General features: G+C 35.3%; 1 protein-coding gene across 1 annotated transcript in view; it reads left to right on the top strand.

Annotated features, from left to right (window-relative positions):
* DPYD (dihydropyrimidine dehydrogenase) overlaps positions 1–27,651 on the top strand; it is a 930,457-nt gene that overhangs the window by 735,082 nt on the left and 167,724 nt on the right. Inside the window, exon 19 of the mRNA XM_004002217.5 lies at positions 15,949–16,091. Coding sequence (XP_004002266.3) covers positions 15,949–16,091 — 143 coding nt within the window. The remainder of the gene's footprint in view (positions 1–15,948; positions 16,092–27,651) is intronic.

Genomic DNA, 27,651 nt, shown 5'->3' with positions numbered 1-27,651 from the left:
TTTTCCTAATTTATTCTGAATCTTTAAAAGTTTTTGTATGCAGTAAGAGAACAACTAAGGTTTTTTAAATCACCTTTTCTTAGAAATATCCAGTTGTTCTGCACTATTTGTTAGAATGGTTTTTCTTTCCCCCACTGAACTAACTTAGTGACTTGGTCAAAAATCAGTTGACTTTATAGTGGTGACTATTTTTGGATTCCATCCTGGTATATATTTTTATACTGTTATCACAATACTGGATATTTATGCAAGTCCTGAAGTGAAATAGCATCCTCAAATTGTGTTTTATTTTTCATAATTGTTTTGGTTATTCTAGATAGTTTGCATTTTTATATACATTTTAGAATTAACTTATCAGCTTCTTCAAAGACAGTTTGCTGGAATTTTATTAAAGACATTTGAGTCTATATTAATGAAGAATATTGGCCTACAATTTTATTTTCTTTTAGTATATTTGTTATATTTTGGTATCAGAATTATGCTGGCCTAATAAAATGAGTTGGGAATTGTTCCTTCTTGTTCTGTCTTCTGAAAATGTTTCCATAAGATTAATATTCTTTTTTCCTTAAGAAAGAAAAGAGAAATCACTCAGTTGTGTCCAACTGTTTGGGACCCCGTGGACTGTAGCCCACCAGCCTCCCTCCATCCATGGGATTCTTCAGGCAAGAATACTGGAGTGGGTTGCCATTTCCTTCTCCAGGTGATCTTCCCAACCCAGGGATCAAACCTGGGTCTCTTGCATTGCAGGCAGATGCTTTAACCTCTGAGCCACCAGGGAAGCCCTTAAGTTTGATAGAATTTACCAGTGAAGGCATCTGGGCCTTCAGTTTTTTGTTGCAATTGTTTTATTATAATAATAATTATTATTATTACTAATTCAATTTCATGATAGTTATGAGGTTGTTTTTTAATTTTTATTTTCCGGTTTTTGTTGTTATTTTTGCTTAGATGTGGTTTGCTTGGAATTTGTCGATTTCATTGCAGTTGTTTAATTTTTTGCCTAAAGTTTGTTCACAGTGTCCTTACTTTATTTATATTGTTTTAAAAATCTGTTGTGACTGCTTGCTAAGCACTTCATATGTGCTTGTCATAGAGCTACCTGCTTTACATAGATTATCTTATTTGATTTTTACATAGTTCTAATTATGTCCATTAGGTGTTCCTTCCCAGTATATGGCTTGTCCAAATAGCTGCTGGTTTCTAACTACTCACTTGCCCGAGGAGCATCCTTGCTTATAGTTCAAAGCACTAAAATATCAGGGGACACATGGATAAGCACATGTTGAGACTAGATGACCAGTTTAAGCCCCCAGTTGCCCTCTGGAATAAAAGAAGTTTCCAGAATATACCCATGATCTAACATAGTGTAAGAGTGCCTCTAGGTAATAGTTTGGAAGATCTTGTAAAGAAATGTAATGTTAACTTATTTTCCCTTTCCGAATTGCTTGATCATGTGCTCTGTTTTAATGCTTGCTGCAGATTCCTGCAATATTTATGATGTTTTTTAAGACTACAAATGCATTTATGAAGATGAAAATGTATGATACTAGTAATAGTTGTTGAATGGAGTGGAACTTGTACACTCTTCCATTACACAAGCTTCCTAAGTTGTAAAAAGAAGAAACATTATTTTAATTTTAATTGCAACTTTTGTCCCTTCTGATAGATAAAAATCCTATTATTTTAAAAATCAGACTACAAAGATCCTTATGATCTATGTAAAGGCTACAACCAGGGACATGTGTATGTGTTTGTCACTCAGTCATGTCTGACTCTTTGTGACCCCATGGATTGTAGCCCACAGGCTCCTCTGTCCATGAAATTCTGGCAAGAATCCTGCAGTGGGTTGCCATTTCCTTTTCCAGGGGTCTTCCCAAACCAGGGATCAAACCCGGGTCTCCTCCATTGCAGGCAGATCCTTTTACCATCTGAGCTACTACATAGACTGTATATTCTGTTTAGTTTCCTTGGAGAAATATTTTTTATTAACAATGAGATAAATCTGGGCTTCTTTCATTTTATTATATCTTTTTTTTCAGACACTATTGAAATTCCTAAGAATTCAAAAATTCTCATGCCAACTCAGTAGTTTAAAAATCAGTTTTTAAAATAAAGTTATCATATAGAAATTCATAACAATATCCGGGGGAGTGGGGGTGTTGCCCTCTGCTCACCAGGCAACACCCTTATGCAACCCAAACTCATTGTATATAGTTCCCCAACCTAAGGGGCTACTTTAGTTTTGTTATTAATACAAAAGTCTCAGAAACATAAATTATTCATTACTGTAACTGCAGTTTTGCCCACCTTGTCCGCAACCCTTGCCAGAATTTGAAATATCCTAGTTCTGAACCCCAAACCTACCTACTCGACTCTCAAGAGCCCAGCTGGTATCCTGCATTTCTCATAAAGCCTTTCTGAACCACTTCAGTCTTCCTGGATCATCCTATTCTCTGAGTTTCAGCAGTTCTTCAGTCTGCTTCAGATAATCAGGATGTGAACATATGTTGTCCGTGTCTTCATTATAGCTACCTAGTCTCATAAGCTCAATGAGAGGAAATACTTTTATTGCTGCCTTTTAGCAACTGACATCATACTAGGTACAAGAAATAATTTTGACTAACAATGATTTCTCATTTTTTACCCTATTGAAATGTAGGAAGAAATTTTACTGTCAATTAGTTGAGAGGCAATTACTGGTCAGTAGAGCAAATATTGGTGAGTAGAGCTCCTACTTTGCAAAGTGCCTAGTCAGTTTACAGGAGCATTGGTTCTCAGAGGGTTCTGATAGGGTCCAGCTGGAGATGACCTTGTCTACATTATTATTTTTAAACACATGTCAGAACACCTATCCTCAAAAAGTTTATGGATAACAAATGTTGGAGAGAATGTGAGGAAAAAGGAACCCTTGTACCTGTTGGTGGGAATGTAAACTGGTACAGCTACTATGGAAAACAGTGTGGAGTTTCTTCCAAAAAACTAAAAAACAAGACTACCATATGATCCAGCAGTTCCACTCCTGGGTACACATCTGAAGCAAATGTAAACACTAATTCAAAAATATACATGCATCCAGTGTTTATAGCAGTACTATTTATAATAGCCGAGATATGGAAGCAGCCCAAATGCCCATCAATAGACTAATGGATAAAAAGGTGGGATATACACAGTGGATTACTACTCAGCCATAAAAAGTGAAATCCTGCCATTTGCAGCAATGCAGATATAGAGAACATTTTATTTATTGAAATAAGTCAGAGAAAAATGAATACTGTGTATCACTTATATGTGGAATCTAAAATATATTACAAATGAATATATGCAAAAAGAAACAGACTCACAATATAAAAAACAAGCTAGTGGTTTCTGATGAAGAGAGGGGAAGGGCAAGGGGCAAAACAGGAGAATGAGATTAAGAGATACAAACTACTGTGTATAAAATAGATAAGCAACAAGGATGAATTGTATAGCACAGGAAACTAAGCTATGCTCTTGTGATAACATTTCATGGAGTATAGTCTGTGAAAATGCTGAATCATTGTGCTGTACACCTGAAATTAATATATTATTATAAATTAACTATACTTCAATGAAAAAAATTTTAAGCCCATTATTATGTTTGAGAGGTGTCCACCCCAGAGAAGAGAACAAAACCTCAGTGCTTACTGTACAACCTGGGTTTCATCAGGCTGTGAGAAATACAGCCTTATCATAGTTCACAGAAATTTACACTGGTAATTCATTGTCAAGTAAAAAGAATGAGAATAAAAGGAAAATTTTGGCGGTAGAGCAGGTGCGACGACGGACACCCTGAGCATAGAAACACCCACAGTGTAAACTGAGGACAGAATTTCAGAGAGGAAAGAAATAGATGGCATTCCAAAGAAAGGGATGATATGATCCTAACAAACGTGAGAACTCTTTTTGTTATTTTTTACGTCTTCAGAAAAAGGCTCATTTTTAATTGTCCTGGGTCTCCAAGAGCAAAGCCTACTTCTAGTTATCAGCATTACCATCATTTTAAACTTCCTCTTTCTCTTCTTCAAATAACCATTTTGAACACACATAGACTTGAGATTTTTATGTGGTTTCATAACATTTGTCCTGAGCATTCTTAAGCAAAATCAAATGAGAAATATTTATACACCAAATTTGCTAATTCATGGTTCCGAATCTCTTCACCAAGGAAATATGTGTATTTTTAAATAGTCATATATATATATATATATAGGTACATTTGTTGTATTTATAGGTTTATAGCACTGCCAGAAGTACTTAAACAAAAGGGACAGAAGGATATGGCAATCTGGAAATAAAAAAAACCCTCCAATTCAAACCTATCAGTGTATTTTATGGTCACATTGTGAACTGTTTTATTGCTATAATGTTTTACTTCACTACATGACCCTGTCTTCCTTATGTACATTTGCTATTTAACTCTTCTGAATTTCTTCATCTGTACAGGGGGAATAATGCATATACAACTTGTTGTGAAGATAGAAATAATGTGTAAGTAACTTAGTAGTGAAAGTGAAAATGTTAGTCGCTCAGTTAGGTACAACTCTTTGCAAACCCATGGACCGTAGCCTGCCAGGCTCTTCTGTCCATGGAATTCTCCAGTCAAGAATACTGGAGTGAGTTGCCATTCCCTTCTCGAGTGGATCTTCCCAATCCAGGGATCAAAGCCAGGTCTCCTACATTGTAGGCAGATACTTTACGATCTGAACTAACTTAGTAGTTCAGCTTAGTTCAGTCTCTCAGTCACGTTCAACTCTTTGTGACACCATGGACTACACAACACCAGGCTTCCCTGTCCATCACCAACTCCTAGAGCTTGCTCAAACTCATGTCCGTCGAGTCCGTGATGCCATCCAACCATTTCATCCTCTGTTGTCCCCTTCTCCTCCTACTTTCGGTCTTTCCCAGCATCAGGGTCTTTTTCAGTGATTCAGTTCTTTGCATTAGGCGGCCAACGTATTGGACCTTCAGTTTCAGCATCAGTCTGTCCAATGAATATTCAGGACTGATTTCCTTTAGAATGGACTGGTTGGATCTCCTTGCAGTCCAAGGAACTCTCAAGAGTCTTCTCCAACACCACAGTTCAAAAGCATATCAATTCTTAATCGCTCAGCCTTCTTTATAGTCCAACTGTCATATCCATACATGACTACTGGAAAAACCATAGCTTTGACTAGACAGACCTTTGATGGCACAGTAATGTTTCCTTTCTAATATGCTGTCTAGGTTGGTCATAGTTTTTCTTCCAAGGAGCAAGCATCGTCTAATTTCATGGTTGTAGTCACCATCTGCAGCGATTTTGGAACCCAAGAAAATAAAGTGTCTGTTTCCATTGTTTCCCCATCTATTTGCCACGAAGTGGTGGGACCAGATGCCATGATCTTAGTTTTTTGAATGTTGAGTTTTAAGCCAACTTTTTCACTCTCCTCTTTCACTTTCATCAAGAGGCTCTTTAGTTCTTCTTCACTTTCTGCCATAAGGGTGGTGTCATCTGCATATCTGAGGTTATTGATATTTCTCCCAGCAGTCTTGATTCCAGTTTGTGCTTCATCCAGCCCAGCATTTCACATGATGTACTCTGCATATAAGTTAAATAAGCAGGATGACAATATATAGCCTTGACATACTCCTTTCCCAATTTGGAACCAGTCTATTGTTCCATGTCCAGTTCTAACTGTTGCTTCCTGACCTGCATACAGACTTCTCAAGAGGAAGGTCAGGTGGTCTGGTATTTCCATCTCTTTCAGAATTTTCCACAGTTTATTGTGATCCACACAGTCAAAGGCTTTGGCATAGTCAATAAAGCGGAAGTAGATGTTTTTTTCTGGAATTCTCTTGCTTTTTCTATGATCCAGTGGATGTTGGCAATTTGGTCTCTAGTTCCGCTGGCTTTCCTAAATCCAGCCTGAACATCTGGAAGTTCTCAGTTCACACTTCAACAAAAGAGAATTTTGAGCATTACTTTGCTAGAGTGTGGGATGAGTACAACTGTGTAGTAATTTGAGCATTCTTTGGCATTGCCTTTCTTTGGGATTGGAATGAAAACTGACCTTTTCCAGTCCTGTGGCCACAGCTGAGTTTTCCAAATTTGCTGGCATATTGAGTGCAGCACTTTCACAGCATCATCTTTTAGGATCTGAAATAGCTCAACTGGAATTCCATCACCTCCACTAGCTTTGTTCATAGTGGTTTCCGAAAGCCCACTTGACTTTGGACTCCAAGATATCTAGTCTAGGTGCGTGATCACACCATCGTGGTTATCTGGGTCACGAAGATCTTTTTTGTATAGTTCTTCTGTGCATTCTTGTCACCTCTTCTTAATCTCTTCTGCTTCTGTTAGGTCCATACCATTTCTGTCCTTTATAGAGCCCATCTTTGCATGAAATGTTTGCTTGGTATCTCTGATTTTCTTGAAAAAAATCTCTAGTCTTAGTAGAGCACCTGGTATTCAGTAGACTCTTAGCAATATTTTCTTTTTGCTATAAAATGATACAGCCATTGGTTTTGAATTCTGGTCTGGTTTTATCATATGAAGGCCTACAGTTTAAAATTGTGACAGTCTCAGAGAGTTTTATCTCTGGTGACTCAGAAACACACCATGAGCCCTTATCAGTAGGTCTTAGAATAGGGAGCTGAATAACAAGGAAGAAGCTGAGATCCAAACCCTGGTCCATTTTAAATGCTAAATACCAGCTGAGATGTAAAAGCAGTTTATAGTTTTTCTTGATAACTCTGCTTTGAAAATTTGCATCATTTTGTAAGTAAAAACATACTTAAATATTTTAAAAATGAGAGTAAGAAAAATTCTCTACTTATTTCTCTTTTGTAGAGGTTGCTGAACAAATAATATGATGAGTATATTTTGCATATTCATAGATTCACATGATTTTAATTAACACCAGCCAATTGCATGAACCAATTTGCAAAACTTTCCATTCTTGTTTCCAAAGAGAATACATATATTGTAGCATCTACTATGAAAACTAAACCAAGTTGGAAATAGCAGCAATGTACTTATTTCAGTAATCTTGTTTCTTTTGTCTGTGTGTCTTTACTCAATGTTAACATGTCTGCATACTGGATTTCTTTCTAAATCTGAATGTCCTTGCTGACCATATTGAAGAATGTGCTTACTGTACTGTTTCATTAAACCGCTGTGTTATCGGGTAATTGTTTAAGCATAATGCCATAGCACTATCAAAAGGAAAGGTGAACTAATGGCATTTGCAAATGTCAGGGATTATCTTAACACTTTTATTATAGTTTATAAAAAAGTAGGTTCAGGGCATTTCATGGCAATTATTTCTACAGAAATTGGTTATTTAAATAAATTGCTAATTATCTGAAGAGGACAGTATTGAAAATGCTACTAATGAGTTGTTTAATAAGTGTAGCTTGTGGTGGCCACCTACAGGTTGAAAATAGAAAGAACATATAGAATAATTATGCCCAGATATCACATATAAATACCCTATATTTTTCCTTCTAGTAATAAATTCAAGGAAATATGTCTCTTCACGCCATCCTTTGAGTCTTGGACCATGCAGTCAGTTCCTAATTTTTTCATAGATTATGATTTTTTTCTAAATCAGATTTCATTTGCTTCCATAATTATTTTTGTGCTATAATCCCTAAATGCAATTTCATTATAATTTGTAATCCAAACTAGGTGCTTTTTGAGTGAAAGAGGATGGTATTTATAATTGCATCATGTAATTACAAATAAATATAGGTGTGACAAACTGGGACTTCTAGGCAAGCTAGGTCATAAATTACTATTGTTTCTATCTAATTCCTAGCCAACAATTATACTTGCATTCTTGCTTTTATCATATGTGGACAACAATTCTTTATTAGTTACAAAATTAGTTACAAAATTTAGTCTTATTTTTTTTAATTTATTGAAGTTTATTTGACTTATCCTTCTCCAGGGGATCTTCCCAATCCAGGGATCGAACCCAGGTCTCCCACTTTGCGGGCGGACGCTTTACCACCTGAGCCACCAGGGAAGCCCATATTGAATGCACTGAATGTTAAAATTTGACTTTCACTTATAATCAATCCTGTTATATGTGAGCTTCATCACTGGTATCTATTGGGAAACCACAGAGCATATAAAATTACTCCTTAAAATACCATGACAAAGTTCATAGTATCCTGGAATTTTTAATTGGAAGAGATCATATAATCCATTATTTTCTATAGTACAGAGGTCTTTTCTACTGGCCACTACCTGCCAAGTACCCATTTAGTTTCAAGTGATAGGGGCATACCAATGTAGCTATTTCTGTCGCTGAATTTACAATTGGCAAATTTTAATGATATTAATTCGGAGAAGGCAATGGCACCCCACTCCAGTACTCTTGCCTGGAAAATCCCATGGATGGAGGAGCCTGGAGGCTGCAGTCCATGGGGTTGCTAAGAGTCAGATAAGACTGAGTGACTTCACTTTCATTTTTCATTTTCATGCATTGGAGAATGAAATGGCAACCCACTCCAGGGTTCTTGCTTGGAGAATCCCAGTGGCGGGGAAGCCTGGTGGGCTTCCATCTATGGGGTCGCACAGAGTCAGACACGAATGAAGTGACTTAGCAATGATATTAATTAATGATAAAAAAATAATAATAAAACCAAAAGTGTGTGCCATCAATTCTAGTTACCTTTTGAGAAAAAACATAGATGGAATCTTTCTTCATGATTACCTCTTAAAATACTTGAAGACAACCATTAGATTATTAATACTTTCAGCCATTTTATACACCACATATATACATATTATTGTTTAAAATTTTTGTTTAAAAATTAATTTTATTGTAGCCGAAACAGTGGAATTAACTTTACATAATAAACTATTTGCATATAATATATGTGTATGTATGTACGTATATACATATATACATGTTTTAAATTATAGGAATAGAATTTATTTTGACAGATATTGTTAAAATTAAGATTGCATACTTCAGTAATATAACTCAATATCCTTAATTGGTATAAGTGTGATACATTTTCTTGCTTTCTTGAGTTCTGCTAAATCACTGTAGCCTAAACTACTTCATAAAACTGACAATTAGCTTTACTGAAATTTAACTTTACTGATTTTGCTTACCCTTTGATTCCAAACAAAACTATTTATGTGCTTTTTCTATCTCTCGTTCCATCTCATTATGTGTGTGTGTCTGTGAAAGAAAGACAGGGACAGAGATCACAGTCATCCTGTTCACCCTGTTTTGGATATATTCTGTTTATATTTTACTTAAAATATTAGATATAGAACCAAAAGTGCTCTTCTGAATGTACAGAGAGTAGAAGCACTGCACATCTTGTACATAAAAGTTTCACAGCATAGAATCCTATTCCTGTATTGTTTTAGATGCATTATATTAAAAAAGTCATTTTTCATTGCAGAAGTGAATCATAAACACTTTCTTACCTAAGAGAATCAAATAATATGGAAGCATAGATATCAAACGTAAAAGTTCTTCTTCAGCCTGTTACCCCAGAGATAATTATTAGCAGTTTAAAACACAGTATTTTGTGCATTTACATGTCCACATACTAAGTGTAATCATATTTTTTCTTTACCTAAAATGGGACCACACCCTATATATTGTTCTACTACTTGTGATATAACACATAACTACGTATCCTAGAGATATTTCCATGTCAATTTTAAAGGTTTCCTGCAGCATCCTACATGAATGAACTATAATTTATTTTCTAGCATAACTACTAGTGATTATTTAGGTTATTTTTCACTGTTTTGTTATATAAAACAGTATTTCAAGAAACATCTTTGTACACGTTACTTTGTATCTATGCACTAATGGATTGTTTTTCTCAAAATGGGGTTTCAGGATAAGACATATACCTTTAGACATTGCAATTGCATTATAAATCTAATAAAAGTTCATCACACAAATAAATGCATTTGCAGTCATGGACTTAAACTATATTTTTTGGAAATGAAATGACTTAGGATCTCCAAATTTACTATCTAGAATATTAAGTAACATCCCTTAAGTATTAAGTGTTTAACCCCACATGTTTACAGTGAATGCTTATTTCTCTGATCAATTTTCTGTGACTTCAGTAGTAATATCAACCTTTATACACTACAAACCAGGCACTGGACTGAATGTTTTCCACAAACTGTGTCATGTAATAGTCCCCAAGCTGCTATGATATTGTTATTGATGTTCCTGTTTCACAGATACCAAAAACTGATGTTCTAGGAAGCCGAGGAGCTTGCTCAAAGTCACAATTGTGTAAAGTAATAGAGTCAAGATTTACACCTACTTGGGTGGACTTTCGAAACTGTCTGAGCATTAGACCACAGGCAGCACTGATACTGGCTTTCTGAAGGTGATGCTCATCATAATTGCTGCACTGTCAGCTCTCAGTTCAAAAGTATAGACTCCACACAGAGACTTGCTCTTTAAACTTTAAAAACTGTGACATCAAACAAGTTTTATTCAGGTTGAACTACCCTTTCTTCACATACATGATAGCATCTACCTGCACAGTGCTGCAAGGGTTAAAACACACGCTATATATGAAGCCCCAGTCTCCCTATCAAGTATCAGGGAATTTGGAAATCACTTCATGAGCAAGCACCCAGAGGTAAATGTCCCCTTCTTTGGTAAATAGTATTAATTCTATTGCTTTAAAATAAAATGTCTAGAACATTCTAGGTACCAAATTATTGAATATGAATTGACTATGACCATATTGAATCTGTTATAAAGCAGATAAACAGTTATAAAGATATAAAGACTGGGAGAAATTTTCTTGGAATACTTAACAAAAATTAAAACATTTCATAAGAAAAATTTTAGTTTTTCAATAAACCTGAAATAACAACGTAAAACAACTAGTTTTCTCTCTCTCATTTCTCCTGTTTAGATTTCACATCTCTTGATATAACCCTGATCCTTCTAGTACTTCAGTTTCTGGTTGAATTATGCTAATTTTCTCAGGGGACTTTAATCCATGTGTAGAGATGTATTTTTAATTAGTTGTGCTTTACATATTTATCAGTATATTAGGTTCATTAACATTTTAAAGTTGTTTTAAAATATAAATTTTTGGTGCTTGACTTATGTGTTTTATAAAAATCAATCTCTCAACTCCTAAATCCTTGAAAGTCTTGATTTGCTACTATTTTCTTTCTTCTGGGTGATGTTAAAACTGTTAACAATTAGGTAGTCAAAGTTTAATTTCTAAGGAATTTGTTATCCACTTAATTCATTATATTTTAATTAATGTAAGCAAATTAAAACTACATTTTCTTTTTGTATACACAGTGAGCACGAGTGAGTATTATAACCCAATTTCTGTTTTATTGCCTGCTAGAGCTATTATCCGGGAGTTTATTGTGGACTTAGCTTTAACAATTAATTCTATAACAGTAGCTGTCCTAGAAGTCAAATGATTAAGGCAAAACCAAACAGAATTAAATTCAATTATTCAAAATTTCAGTTATCCAAAATTAGCATATGTTCTACACTATCTTGCCCATTAAAAAAGTCTTTTCTCTTCAAGGATTTAGTGATGCTAAGTAAAGTTATGCTTACTTCTCACAAATAAACTCAAGTTCTGATGGCGTTAAAAATTTTGCATATTGATTTAGCACGTGGACCTTTTGATTCTCAAAAAAAAAAAAATGTAATATATGGATGTCTGTGTTTGAGATTTTTAGCTTTGGAGTCAGTTAATCCTACCAGCATCATGACGTCACTCAATAGAGATGGCGAAAAGAAGCAGGAGATGGTTCTTCTAAGGGAGCAGAGGTTATAAAGTTTCATCACCCTAGGCATCATGCTTTTGTCTACAATTAAAAAAAAAATTTGCATTACTAAGCACATAGCAACAACATAGAAGGCTTGAAGTAAACTAAATAAATGCTCCCTCTGAAATTAATTGTCCTTTCAGGGTAGTACAGATTATAATAGCAAACATTGTATAATATTTGGCACCTCCCTGGTGACTCAATCAGTCTGCAATACCAGAAACCCAGGTTCCACACCTGGGTCAGGAAGATCCCATGGAGGAGGAAATGGCAACCCACTTCGGTATTCTAGCCTGGAGAATCCTGTGGACAGAGGAACCTGGCAGGCTACAGTCTATGAGGTGGCAAACAGTCAGACACAACTGACACGACTTAGCACACACATATAATCTTTATCATGAGCTAGCCCTTTATATCGGAGAAGGCAATGGCGCCCCACTCCAGTACTCTTGCCTGGAGAATCCCATGGGCGGAAGAGCCTGGTAGGCTACAGTCCGTGGGGTTGCGAAGAGTCGGACACGACTGAGCGACTTCACTTTCACTTTTCACTTTCATGCATTGGAGAAGGAAATGGCAACCCACTCCAGTGTTCTTGCCTGGAGAATCCCAGGGATGGGGAGCCTGGTGGGCTGCCGTCTAAGGAGTCGCACAGAGTCAGACACGACTGATGTGACTTAGCAGCAACAGCAGCAGCAATATATATATATATAATCCTCAGAACAGCTTTGTGAAGTTATTAAAATTTTATTATTTTATGGATTAAAATGTTAAGAAATTTTCACAAGATTACACAGCTTGTAAATAGTGGAGCTAGAATTTTAACCTAAGAAGTTGACCCTGTTGTTTCTTTGATATTGTAACTAGTTCATCTTCAAATTCCCTTCTCTCTAGGAGTAATTATAAAATATATGATGTTTAAATGAATGTAAAGTTTTCCTAATGGTACATGTCTTGGCATCAGTGTTGGAACTCACAGGTCTGGTTCACATTTGTTTGTTTCTTTGTTTGAACCTGCAGCTTTTTCAAAATGTGAGGATTCAGGATGGCTAACTTTCCTTGGTGCATCCCACACATTTGAGATGGAAACGCTTGATGTAACTGAATTCCCCATCAGGCCCATCTGGTTATCCCATGTAGATGAAGACTTAATTTAAATTGCACGTTGCCTAATAGTTAATTTAAGCTAATAGGATTTCAATTTTTTTTAGGATGGAGTCTACTTTTAATTCCTTGAGCTTCTCGAACTGGACTCTTCCTCCCTGGTTTTTGATCTAAAATCATTAATTACCATAGCAGTGCCAAAATTTTTAAAAAAATTATCTCAATAGTCATGATTCTGAAAATCTTTATGCATTTTAATTAACATATGTATAATCTTGCATAGTATTGATATATGTGACCAGAAGTTTTATTTTTATATTGAATCAATTATTCCTCATTTCTGTCATTTTAAAACTAAAAAATTTCTGTATAACAATTTGAGAGATCTTTTTATGTACCTTCAGTTTCCTTCCAAAAACCTTTCACGGCAGATAAAAGTCATTTTTAAAACCTATTCCCCATAAAAAAATGCTGAGAACAGGTAGATTATATTTCATTTAAATCAAGTAATTAAGCAAACCAATCAAATAGAATTTATAATGGAAATTAAAACTGAATTTACTATTACTCAGCAACAGAAGGATCCATTTCTTCATTTTTGGATCACATTTCCTCAGAGAACATAATTACTCTTAATTTTTAAAAAGATACCTTTATTAGTTTGAAAGGTTTTCATGTTCATTAGGTAGATTAGAAAAGCTTTAGAAAAAGAAGGAAAACATCAAGTAGAAAACATCTTATTGACCTAACTGAACATTTTAAAATGCCACTGAGGGTTTGCTGATGTTCTTTAACGCCTGTGTAATAATGTTGCCCTTTAAAAGGAACTGGTTAAATTTTCAAAGCTGTGTTCTGGGATTTTGCCATTTGATGTCCATTAATATCAATTGGAATATGTGGCCAAATCCCTGTGTACCACTCTGAAACTTCACCCCTTAGTGTTAATGATAGTCTTCTAACAGTGCAGTTAGAAATAAATCATTTATCTGCTTAGCACAAATTTCCTTTGCTCTCTAGGGTCAACTGAATAAGAAAAAAAAATAAAAAAGAATCCCAATATTTCTTTATTGCTTCAAAGTAACATGTGTGTAAAGGAGCCATCAACTTAGTATATATCAAACATGTCATTTATATTATGCCAAGATGGCTATATGTCTGTCTAAAAGATTCAAGTTACAAATTCCCTAAAAATGCTTCCCTCTCACCTTTACTCTCAAATTTCTTTTTTGTATAGCTGAAGATATGTTTTTATAAGTATGTGTGTGTGTATTCTTTCCATGCATCCTCCCGTCCACTGTGTTCGCCTTTTTCAGTGATTAAAACATTCAGACTAAGAAGTCACTGCTAAGTATTTTAAAATAGAAATAGGGTTTTGATGCTCAGTTTCTAATGGCCCTAACTTACTGCCTTGTATTTAAATGTCAGTTATGGAATTTCGAAGTTTCAGCATTGAATGTTCTTGCCTACGAATGCTAATATCCAGCGGAAGATATTTTTAGGTTTGGGAGCACCAAGTAGTCATTTCCACAAACATTTTGGTGTTGAATGCAAAAGCATTAGTTACACATAAATTCAGTTTCATCTGAAATGAACAAGATGAAAAGAAAACCACTGATTTTATTTTTTTAATTATTTTTATTTTTTTTTTAATTTATTTCTGTTTACTTACTCTTGGCTGTGCTGGGTCTTCACTGATGTGAGGGCTTGTCTCTAGTTGCAGTGAATAAGGGCTGCTCTGTAGCTGTGGTGTGCAGACTTCTCATTGCAGCCCATGGGCTCAGTAGCTGTGGTTCCTAGGCTCTAGCGCACAGGCGCAATAGTTCTGGAACACAAGCTTAGTTGCTCCTCGGCATGTGGGATCTTCCTGGATCGATGATAGAACTCATGTCTCCTGCATTGGCAGGTGGATTCTTTACCAGTGAGCGACCAAAGACGCCCAACCACTGACTTTAATGAAAGCTCTTTGTGCTTCCTTAATGGGAACACCAATAAATACATACTGAGAACACTGGTAAAGATGCTGGTAATGGTGGACAGGATGCCAAAGTACTCACCACAAAAGACTTGTTTTACCTTTGACTTGTTTAGTTGTTTGTAGGGGTCTGGTTGAGGCAATGCCACATTCTTGCACAAAAGAAACTACTTTTACTTCAGAAAATGCCTTTAAGGGACCATTGGCTTATGAGCGTACATCAGAAATATTAAATTATATCTATATTGTGAGAACATTAATTTACTCCATATTGTGTTAACCCTTGAGAGTCTAAGCAGCCTTATAAAGTGTAATCATGTGAAATATGACCTAAAAAATGATGTCTTCTGTCCATCCCTGCAGCTTTTATTACACTTAGCAAATTATGTATTGGTAATGTTTGGTTAAATAATGTATAAAAAATCAAATATACACTCTCTAATTACTGAATTCTAGTAAATTCTCTTTAACTTGGTTAAAATTTTCTAACATATGAAAAATTAGACTAGGCTCACTATGTTTCGTCAGATTTGGGAAAATACATGTAAAATGCAATATGGAATCTGTAAGTTCATCAGCACCTTACTTGTTTTGCACTATCTCGATTCACACCAGCTGCTTTATACTTCGTGGAAACATAACAGAGCTGTATGTCTATTTCTGCACTGTATGTGATTGTTTTTCTTTTACAAAATCTGCCATTCCTTGTTCTTTCTCAAACAGATGCTTGAGTGTTCCATACAATCTTTTACACGGTGCTATATATCAAATTGTAGTATGTATGTATTTTATGCAGGAGTTTGCACTGCTCTACCCACTTGCATAACATTCCTGCATGCAATAATAGCATCAACGTCCTTAAAATAAGAATATATTCATTAATAAATTAACATACTTTGAAACATGACAATGTTTCTGTTTTTCATACTCATATATCTTAAGTAGAGATGAAACTGAATTTTGTCTAGTACAACACTGTAGTGTTATACCATCACACAGTAGTGTTATAAGGCAATATGCTCAAGTGGTCAATATTCTAACCATTGATCACCCTTATTTTCCATAGGCATAGCCATCAGACCTATTGCTTTGAGAGCTGTGACCACCATTGCTCGTGCTTTGCCTGGATTTCCCATTTTGGCCACTGGTGGAATTGACTCAGCTGAAAGTGGTCTTCAGTTTCTCCACAGTGGTGCTTCGGTGCTCCAGGTAATACTTGTGTTTGTCTGTCCCTTCATAAAGCTCCATCTAACAAATAAAGTGTAAATTATGTGACCACAAATATGTTCTTGTAGGGTCTCTTAAGAAAGAATCCTTATGGGATCAAAATGGGTGGCACTTATTAAGTTTCTATTATGAGTTGAGAACAACCCTGAGGTTCTTTTCCTATCATTTCCTATCCTTTTAAGAGCTTATAAACCCTCTGTTTTTTTTTTAACATATTTGTGCACCTGTATGTTTCTAAAATAAATGGGATCAGGTACCAAAATGCATACTGTGCTACTGGATAAAAACCAAATACATGAGGAAACCTGGGTAAAAGCAGAATCTTGACTGAAAAATAAAAGAAGCTGAGGGTAAGGCCAATACAAAATCTCTGCTGTATGGTACTGTAAGGATTGACCAAAGTGACTCTGAACTTCCTGGTAGCCAAAGCAAGGAAATCACAGTTTTTCAAAATATAGAAATAAATTGGTTATTTACCTCCTTGTGATATAAAGCTGAGGGAGATTCTTTCATTGTTTTCATAAAAGGATACTTTGAGATGTAGTGCATCATACTGTTATTAACCCTCTACAAATAACTTAGAAATCACTTTATTTTTTATTAATTATACACTTGCTTTTTACATTATAATCTTGTTCAGTGTAGATGCAGTACAGTGCCCCTGCATTTTATAGTATAAGCATTACTCTCAGGGGCTAGATATGCAGGTTTCAGTGATGTGATGTGAACCAGAGGTAAAATTTTTCACATGGCAAGTAGGCTGTGACTTCTGAGGTCATATTCCTTTAATATGGCTTCTTACTACCTAGCATTGATGGTAATTGGGGAGCAGAGTGTTTAGCATCTCTTATATTCTTTGGCAAGAATGTGAAGTGTAAAATAATATGTTGCCAAATTGACAATTGGAGTTAACATCCCATTATGAAATATAAAGTGAAAACAACAAATATCAAAATGTTAATGGAGTCAGACTTCTGCTTCCAAGAAGATGGAGTAGATGTAATTTTTCCTATGCTTCTGAATTTTATATATAAAACTAACATAAAGAGACTCTGAAATGTGAGGAGAAGGCAGTCTGGCTAGGAATCTCAGGACCCAGGGCACAACAGAGTGGAGAGTTTCCTGGGTTTTCTTTTTGCCTCATATATCCAGACTTGGATCCAAAGAAGCCAGCAACAGGAAAACAACAACAGGGGTAGACCCTCCCCACACCAAAAAACAAAAAAGTATATATATATATATATATATATACACACATACCCTTTGTAGCTAGAGAACCAAGAAAGGGCAGCCTAGCAGACACAAAACTTTTAGACCATGACTGCTCTACTCCAGCCAAATGCTGCAGCTAAAACCTGCAGTGCCAAACCTGTCCACACAAACAAAGTACAAGCATGAGTCTTATACTTCCAGTCTCAGGAGGCTGTAACAAGACACTAGCATTGCCCGTGGGCAGTAATGATCTCCTCACATGTTGGAGGCATGGACTTCCACCGCACTGACAGTGATGAGGTATCCCTTCTCCTCCCCTTTGGGACACTGTCAGAGGAAGACTAATGAGAAATCAGGACTTTTATCACCACCCAGTGGTAACAAGGCCACTCTGTCCCTCCCACCACAGTCCCCTGGTGTCAGCGGAGGCCTAGTGGGGAGCCAGATCTCCTATCCTATCCTGGCAGTAACATGGAGAATGTCCTTCAGAGTCAATGGAGGTCAAGTAGGGTACCTGGGCAGTAAGGAGGCAGCAACCTCCCCCTCCCCTGCCAGAATGGTATTCAGAAAAGACCAGCTAAAACTGTTCTAAATAAGATGAAGAATCACTTAACATAGTACTCAAAATGTCAGTGTTTCAATTGAAAATCACTCACCATACCAAGACTCAGGAAGATCTCAAGGTGAATGGTAAAAGACAATTAATAGATGTCAATACCAAGCTAACAGAGATTTAGAGTGATCTGATGAAGATTTTGAAATCAGTCATCATAAAATTTCTCTAACATGGCGATTACAAATATGCCTGAAACAAATGGAAAATATGAAAGGTCTCAAAAAATAGAGGATATAAAGTACTTCAGTACTGAAAAAATGAAAACTTCAGTACTGAAAAATACAATAGCAAATACAAAAGTCAGTTGACAGCCTCAACAGCAGAATGGGAGGACAGAGAAATTATCAGTGAAATGGAAGATAGAGAAGTAGAAATTAACCCATCTGAAAAAGAGAGAGAAAAAAGACTGAAAGGGAAAAAATGGACAGAGTATCAAAGAACTGCTGGAGTACAGCAGAAGACCTAATATTCGTGTTATCAGAATGCCAGAGGAGAGATCAAGGAAAGAGGGGATGAAAAGGAAATAACATCTGAAAACTTCTCAATTTTTGCAAGAGGCATAAACTTACAAGATTCAAGAAGTTGAATGAATCCCAAATTTGAGAGGCATAAAGAAATCTATACCAAAACATATCATCATCACACTTCTGAAAACTAAAGACAAACAATCCCTTGAAAACAAGAAAACATTTTACTTATAAGGAACAAAAAATTCTAATGACAATAGATTTCTCATCAGAAACCATGAAATCCAGAAAGTGGGACAAAAGTTTTCAGTTGTTGAAAGAAAAGATCAACCCAGAATCCTATTTCCTTCAAGAAAGAAAGATAAAACAAAACATTCTTAACTCAAGAAATACCAAGAATTTATTTCCAGGAAGCATAACTAAATGAATGACAGAAGAAGTTCCTTAAGAAAAGAAAAAAAAATTTTTTTAAAGTTTGCTAAATTTCACTACACTTTGTTATACTCTTTTTTCTTTTTTTTATGTATTTATTTATTTTTAATATAAATTTATTTATTTTAATTGGAGGTTAATTACTTTACAATATTGTATTGGTTTTGCCATACATCAACATGTAAAAAAAAGAAAAAGAAAAATTATGAAAGAAGGTACTTTGGGGCATCAGAAAGGAAGAAAGAATACAGAGCAGATATACAGATATGTAAATACAATGCAGATATGTGAATATAGAAAGTGCTATGTGTCCTCATGAAAACATGTGGTGAAAGAATCACTCAAATTGATTATATTCTTTGCAGCCAAGATGGAGAAGCTCTATACAGGCAGCAAAAGCAAGACCGGGAGATGACTGTGGCTCAGATCATGAACTCCTTATTAGCAAGTTCAGACTTAAATTGAAGAAAGTAGGGAAAACCACTAGACCATTCAGGTAGGACCTAAGTCAAATCCCAATGACTATACAGTGGAAGTGAGAAATAGATTAAGGGACTAGATCTGATAGACAGAGTGCCTGGTGAAGTATGGACGGAAGTTCATAACATAATACAGGAGACAGGGAACAAGACCATCCCCAAAAAAAGAAATGCAAAAAAGCAAAATGGCTGTCTGAGAAAACCTTACAAATAGCTGTGAAAAGAAGAGAAGCAAAAAGCAAAGGAGAAAAGATATACCCATTTGAATGCAGAGTTCCAAAGAATAGCAAGGAGAGATAAGAAAGCCTTCCTCGGTGCTCAGTGCAAAGAAATAGAGGAAAACAATAGAAGAGGAAAGACTAGAGATCTCTTCAAGAAAATTAGTGAAACCAAGGGAACATTTCATTCAAATATAGACTCAATAAAGGACAGAAATGGTATGGACCTAACAGAAGCAGAAGATGTTAAGAAGAGGTGGCAAGAACACACAGAAGAACTGTACAAAAAGATCTTCATGACCCAGATAATCACTATGATGTGATCACTCACCTAGAGCCAGACATCCTGGAATGTGAAGTCAAGTGGGCCAAAGCTAGTGGCGGTGATGGAATTCCAGTTGACCTATTTCAAATCTTAAAAGATGATGCTGTGAAAGTGCTGCACTCAATATGCCAGCTAATTTGGAAAACTTAGCAGTGGCCACAGGACTGAAAAAGGTCAGTTTCCATTCCAATCCCTAAGATAGGCAGTGTCAAAGAATGCTCAAGCTACTGCATAATTGCACTCATCTCACACACTAGCAAAGTAATGCTCAAAATTACTTATATAGTATGCTGCTATACCTTCTAGATATTATGTTGTCTTTCGATCTGAATTATCTAGTGTGGTGCGTATTAAAAACCCACTGCTCACACGCTAGTAAAGTAATGCTTAAAATTCTCCAAGCCAGGCTCCAGCAATATGTGAACTGTGAACTTCCAAATGTTCAAGCTGGTTTTAGAAAAAGCAAAGGAACCAGAGATCAAATTGCCAACATCTGCTGGATCATCAAAAAAGCAAGAGAGTTCCAGAAAAACATCTATTTCTGCTTTATTGACTATGCCAAAGCCTTTGACTGTGTGGATCACAACAAACTGTGGAAAATTCTGAAAGAGATGGCAATACCAGACCACGTGACCTGCCTCTTGAGAAACCCATATGCAGGTCAGGAAGCAACAGTTAGAACTGGACATGGAACAACAGACTGGTTCCAAATAGGAAAAGGAGTATGACAAGGCTGTATATTGTCACCCTGCTTATTTAACTTCTATGCAGAGTACATCATGAGAAACGCTGGACTGAAAGAAACACAAGCTGGAATCAAGATTGCCGGGAGAAATACCAATAACCTCAGATATGCAGATGACACCACCCTTATGGCAGAAAATGAAGGAGAACTAAAGAGCCTCTTGATGAAAGTGAAAGAGGAAAGCAAAAAAGTTGGCTTAAAGTTCAACATTCAGAAGAATAAGGTCTTGGCATCTTGTCACATCACTTCATGGCAAATAGATGGAGAAACAGTGGAAGCAGTGGCAGACTTTAGTTTTGGGGGCTCCAAAATCACTGCAGATGGTGTCTGCAGTCATGAAATTAAAAGATGTTTACTTCTTGGAAGGAAAGTTATAACCAACCTAGGTAGCATACTAAAAAGCAGAGACATTACTTTGCCAGTGAGGTCCATCTAGTCAAGGCTATGGTGTTTCCAGTGGTCATATATGGATGTGAGAGTTGGACTATAAAGAAAGCTGAGCACTGAAGAATTGATGCTTTTGAACTGTGGTGTTGGAGAAGACTCTTGAAAGACCCCTGGACTGCACGGAGATTCAACCAGTCCATCCTAAAGGAAATCAGTCCTGAATATTCATTGGAAGGACTGATGCTGAAGCTGAAACTCCAGCACTTTGGCCACCTGATGCAAAGACCTGACTCATTTGAAAAGACCTTGTTATTGGGAAAGATTGAAAGCAAGAGGAGAAGGGGACGACAGAGGATGAGCTAGTTAGATGGCATCACCAACTCAATGGACACGAGTTTGAGTAAGCTCCAGGAGTTGGTGATGGACAGGGAGGCCTGGAGTGCTGCAGTCCATGAGTTGCAAATAGTCAGGCATGACTGAGCGACTGAACTGAACTGATGTGTCATTAGTTTTAGTCACGTTTTTATTCAGCCAGAAAATATTTTAAACCAATTTTACCTAAAGTGAAAGTGAAAAGTGAAAGTGAAATCGCTCAGGCGTGTCCGACTCTTTGCGACCCCATGGACTGTAGCCTATTAGGTTCCTCCATCCGTGGGATTCTCCAGGCAAGAGTACTAGACTGAGTTGCCGTTTCCTTCTCCAGGAGATCGTCCCAACCCAGGGATCAAACCCAGGTTTCCCACATTGCAGGCAGACGCTTTACCGTCTGAGCCACCAGGGAAGAAAAACAGTATTAAGATATATTTAGGACAGTTATGAGTGGGAAAATCCTTGAATTTACAATTTTGGCCTGGCATTTGAATAGGGTGGAAAATGTATAATATTTCTATATCTCTTCCATTGTAGCTAAATTTTACCCTGTTCTACTTCTTAGACCTGGGTTAATCTAATCTTTCATTTGCTATGGTTCTGGGCTGCTAAATATTATTAGAGAAATTCAGGTAACTCTGTCAATTGAATTTTCTCCAAATTCACAATGCTTAATGTCAGCTGGGCCTCGGGTGATTGTAAGCATCAGTTTTTATTCATCTTAAAAAAAAATCGCCATTAAATTCCCTCTGGTAATTTTTTGTACACTTCAAGGCCGTAAATCCCTCCATCATCACCCTCCCATTTTCTGTTGCCATTTCTTCCCTGGATCTTACTGCCTATATCATCCTCTTCTCTGGTTCTGTAATATTTCCTTTGAAAAGATCATCCACTTATATATCTTACGGTGAACTACTATGAAATCTATTTTTCTAACTATTTCTACTCAAATGTAAAATGTGTACTGACAAGACACATTTTTTACAAGACACCATCATACAAATGACTTGTATTTAAATAGCATGATGGTGCTGATACATTGGCGTATAGAAAGAGAAGTAATAGGTACAGAATTGTGATTAAACTAAATTTAATGTTTAAACATTTGATTCTAATATTCTTGATACACATATATAAACTACATAGATAGGTGAATTCACTGCTGGAATAAAGAATTATACTCAAAGTTGCAATTTCAAATTCAGTTTTAAATGCATTCAATAACCATGACCTTCTAGGTGACTTTAGAAAAAGTAATGACATTTCAAAAATAAAAAATTAAGATTTTTTTCCTTGGTTTGATAAGTGTGACAGAACATGCATTTCTTGTTAATCAGTACATATCACAGAGAATCATTCATTTATTTATTCAATAAATATTTATTGAGAATTTACATGCCTGCATTCCTATTCTAGGAATTTGGAATACGTACTTCTGTGAGTAGAACAAGCAAAAGTTCATTCCCTCATGTCGCTTACATTCTAGTGAGGACAAAGATATGATAAATATGGAACATAAGTATATTATCTGATATGTAAGATGATACATGATGTGAAAAACGAGGCTTCACTGCAAAGGAAACATTTGTATAAACAACTGAAGGTGGGGAGTCAGGAAAATTTTTATTGAATAAAAATATTTAGGTTGTAACATCACTTGCTTAAATTTTTGCCAATTGAGAGTTTAACTGAAATATTAAAAAATCACAAAATATTTTAGACCACCTTGCAGTTTATATAAATGGAAATTGTCCTTTAGGGTTTCAGAATTCATTGTAATAGGCAATTTTTTGCTTTTCAAAGTCTTTTACCATTTTTAAGAATGTGTCATTGGTGAAAAGCCTGCCTGCAATGCAGAAGACCTGGGTCAGGAAGATGCTCTGGAGAAGGGCATGGCAACCAACTCCAGTATTCTTGCCTGGAGAATTCCATGAACAGAGGAGCCTTGCAGGCTACAGTCCACGGGGTCGCAAAAAATTGGACACGACTGAGTGACTTTCACTTTCACCATTTCTCATTGGCACTGTTTATTTCTGTTATCTTATTCTGCAACATGCTTTGACAAATATTTTAACATTTTAGTGGTAAAATATCCAGTTTATTGTTGTTCAGTTGCTAAGTCATGTCTGACTGTTTGTGACCCTATGGATAACCCTACTTTAAAAATTCTTCAGTTAATGTTGAATAGAAAAACTAAGCAGTTAGCTGGAGAGTAATTTCAATATTCCAGAGCATTTCCCTGAAACAATTTTGGAGTAAAAATGACTATTACAACAGAACAAGATGCAACACATTGGCCAAGAAATAAGGTTCAAAACTGATTATGGGTCTGTTTTCTTGGGTAACTGCTCGTATTAGTCAGTCAAGTCAACTAACTTAATTCATTTGTGAACCCCAGTGTCTTGAAATTTCATTTTTCATGTTTTTTGATAGGCTCTCATTAGTTTTAATATGCAAGTTAGATCTATAAAAATTCTAAATGAATATTATTGGTAAATTTCAGATACTGAGTGCTGAAATTTATAAATATCCCTTTGCTAAATTACACTTTCAAACTCTTCATAAACTCTTTCAGTCTTAAATCTTTCGAAGGGCTACTGTGAAAAAAAGAGGTTTGCTTCTGGATGTTCATGAGTTATTTAGAAAAGGGATAGTAAATAAACAATTTGAATAATTTCCCTTTAAAATAGTTTGAAATGATTATGTTAATAAATTAACCCTGGCTTTTTTTTCTTTTTTTTTTTTACTTTTAGTTTAAATCATTTGTCCGAGACTTAGCCTTCAGAATTCTATATCCCCTTCATCTGACTTAAGTGTTAGTCTAAAATTTCTGTTAATAAAAAGCTACTTAGGAATTTCTATTACAACCAAAACCGAGACTGAGTCAGTTGTTTTTAGTGATAAGTTTCATCACAAAATGTTCACTCTCCTTTATTGTATATATATAGAGGATATAAGTACTATACTACCTTTTTTTCCCACTGAATTACTTTGATTTTCTATAATTTAATTTAATGATACTGCCATTACAATTCAATCTTCTAAGGACTTTGATTCAGGACATCAGAAATTATAGGAAGCCATCAGTTCATTCATGTATAATTATGACCTGCGCCTTCATTGAGATTGTATGGGTATTTTTTTAAAACCCATTTCTTTTGTGTGGGTTTGTCACTGAAATTAATAGAAAATCCTGAAATACAACAGAAACAGAGAGTGTACTGGGCATTTGCTGTGAGTCATGGTCAAATGACAGACACTCACTAGAGTTATATAACCAAATCAATTTTTAACAATAATCAGCCACTCTGATGAAGCTAGTTCCAGCTAAATGGAATTTTTTTAATGTGATCAAGAGATGTATTATTTTATTGAAACTAGAGAAAAGGAAGTAATTGAAGCAGCATGATGACACTATCTCCACGTGAATGCAGATGCATAGCGAACATTCTTTCTTGGTCATAATGCACAGGAAGGCTTCAGTGCTTCAACCATTTAAGTTGGGGGTTTTGGATGATAAAAATTTTGCCTACTGTATTCTAAATTCTTGTTGGGTAAGTGGAAAATATTTTTTTAAATTATTTTGTATTTTTTATTTCATCATCATTCACTTTGAAGTCAGGCTATATGATACCTGAAGGTAGTGTAGAATAGTGGATACCATTCAAAGTTATTTTAAATGGCATCAGAACTATTTCACACAGCTAGTTAAAACACACATATTAATAGTTTTCTTTCCAGTATGCAATTTCTTGTTTCCTAGCTTTAATGAGTGTTTCATTTACAATGTTAAGAACAATATGCAAGTAGTTATTTAAAAATAAAAGAAACCCTGTATTCTTAGGATACTGTATAAGGAAAATATGCTCTTAGTATCCATTCAACAAAACTCAAATTACTGTCAATTATTATATTATCTTTAAATTACTTTAATAAATGGTTTCTTTAATGGAACAGGTTTTAGTTTTTGAAAAGCATCTTGATTCCAGGGCAGCAATGTTGTTTATAAGCAAATAGAGGAAACTAAATGGAAGCCTGCTAGGCTTTTGAATTATTATACACTCACCACTTGATTGATTAATATCTACATTCAAAAGAAATTAGTTGAAATTAATCTTTTTGAATGATAGTTTTACTATAAGTAAAAGTAACTATATCACACAATGACTATTTTATGTGAGAAAATAACCATGAATTAGCTAAGATGTTTGCAGATATAGCTATATGAAGTTTCTGATCTTGTGTGAAGTTCTTTGACTAAATTTTTTCCTGACTCTGGCCAGATCCTTTATGTTGTTTGTTCCTTTTAGCTTTGTGTGCAGAGCTATGGTTAACTACTAGTTTTACTTCTTCATCAGAGAATCTTCATATGTTTGACAAAATATTTTAAACTACTATTTACCTTTTTATTCTTCAGTTAAAAAAAATCCCAGTATTTTAGATATTCTTTTTCTCATATTATTTTTCAAACATTGTGTTTTCTATGTTGGTTTTCTCCGAATCTTTCCATTTTATCAATTTATTATTTGAAATGAATTGTGATTGAATGTAACTAATTTTTAAGTAATCATTTCATAACTTATCCACTCAAATGACTATTTAAAATAGTCACTTGGGAGCTAAGGTATTTTCAATTCCATAAGTAACAACTCTTCATACTTTGAGAATGAATCTCATTTCCTATAAACAAAGCTAAGGAGAGCCAAGTTGAGTGAACAAAGTTGGTTGTTGAACTGAGTTACATATACAAAATCACGAGTCTCTTTTTCTCTCAGTCCATAAACTGACTTTAATGAACAAGTCCAAAAGGGTGTAACAAAATTACTCTGAGGAGTGCCAACATCCACCAAAGTGATTATTTTGAAGAACCCAACCTAATTTAGATGTGCATAATTGTGTATTTGTTTAAAAATCCACCTTAATATTTTAGAAACTCATTTTGGTACTAAGTTAGGGTTCAGAATCCAGACTGAATAGAGAGTTAGAAAGCATTGCTGCTGCTGCTTAGTAATCACAACTATGTCTCCCATTTAGAAATTTTAAAAATCAGTGATAAGTTTAAGGTGTTTGAGAAGTTGTAAAGGAAATTTCAGAGTCTCTCTCTGGTTCAAGCAATTGCTAATTCACAATTCAGAAAGCAGGCTAAGGCCAGATGACCTATGTCTAAACTAGGAGCATGATCAAATTCAGCATTGAGATGCAAGACTATAGTCAGTTCCACTAAGTAGAACAATTTTTATCAATTGAATTGGACACGAACATGAGAAAATCTGGATTTTGTCGGAAGTATTCTGTGCAGATATCTATAAATATTTACTGGATTTTGGCATCTTCCTCTTGCACTTACACTCCTTAAAAAAAATGTATCTGATAGAAACTGTTTACTTATATGTTAAAAGTGTGCTCAAGGAATGGAAATCACATCATCAATACTCCCACGTAAAATGCTTTTAGGGGAAACTTTTGAATATTTTATTGTAGACTGTTCAATGAATTGTAATTTCAGATAGAGGACCAAATGGATTTTGGTTTTATCTAAGTTTTTAAAAAATCATTCAAAAGCCTGCCTTTCTAAAAATATGTATCTTTGCATCATATATGTGTTTTATGGCATAAAAGTTACAGTTCAATAGATTTTGAAACAGCTTTTAAGACAGAGACATGAAGTTTTACAGATTCTAATTACAAGTGAGAAGTCATCTCACTGTGGGAAATTAAAAATGGATACAATTAGAGAAAATTCCAGTTGAAAGAATGCATTATGGAAAAAGCAATAAAAGCACAAAAAATAGGAAAGTAAAATCACTTCTCAGTAGTTCTTCTATGATTCAACTATAGATCAATAGTGTGTAGTTAATGCATTACCAGGAGAGCATTAATTTACAATTACGGCAGGTGATCTGATCCTCTGTGTTCTGTCCATTGACACAGATGACCTTTTGTTAAAAGAGATTCTATGGTCATTATTTTAAATAGAGCAAAACGCAAGTATTCTGTAGGTGAAAGTAGGTCACTTTGAGTCGTAAGTATCTTACACACCACAAAGTGGGAATCTTTGTAGTACAGCCCAAGTAGTCTCATAAGGGAGAAGAATGAGCCTGGGCATATCTGTTTGTGTGTAGAATGGATATAATATGCACTGGATGATGGTGAGCAAAAATGATTCAAGGAGAATCTACAAAGTAAGCATAAAATAAAATAGACCTATAATAAACCTCTACACAGGAAGATATGAGAAACTTTGGTGCCACTAAATGTGTGTTTAGCGATGCTTCACTCTTCCCTGGTGGCT

Source organism: Ovis aries, chromosome 1, assembly GCF_016772045.2.
Source record: "Ovis aries strain OAR_USU_Benz2616 breed Rambouillet chromosome 1, ARS-UI_Ramb_v3.0, whole genome shotgun sequence".
Lineage (NCBI taxonomy): Eukaryota > Metazoa > Chordata > Mammalia > Artiodactyla > Bovidae > Ovis > Ovis aries.
The sequence above is the reverse complement of the archived record's forward strand: the minus strand, read 5'-3'. Positions and strand labels throughout refer to the sequence as shown.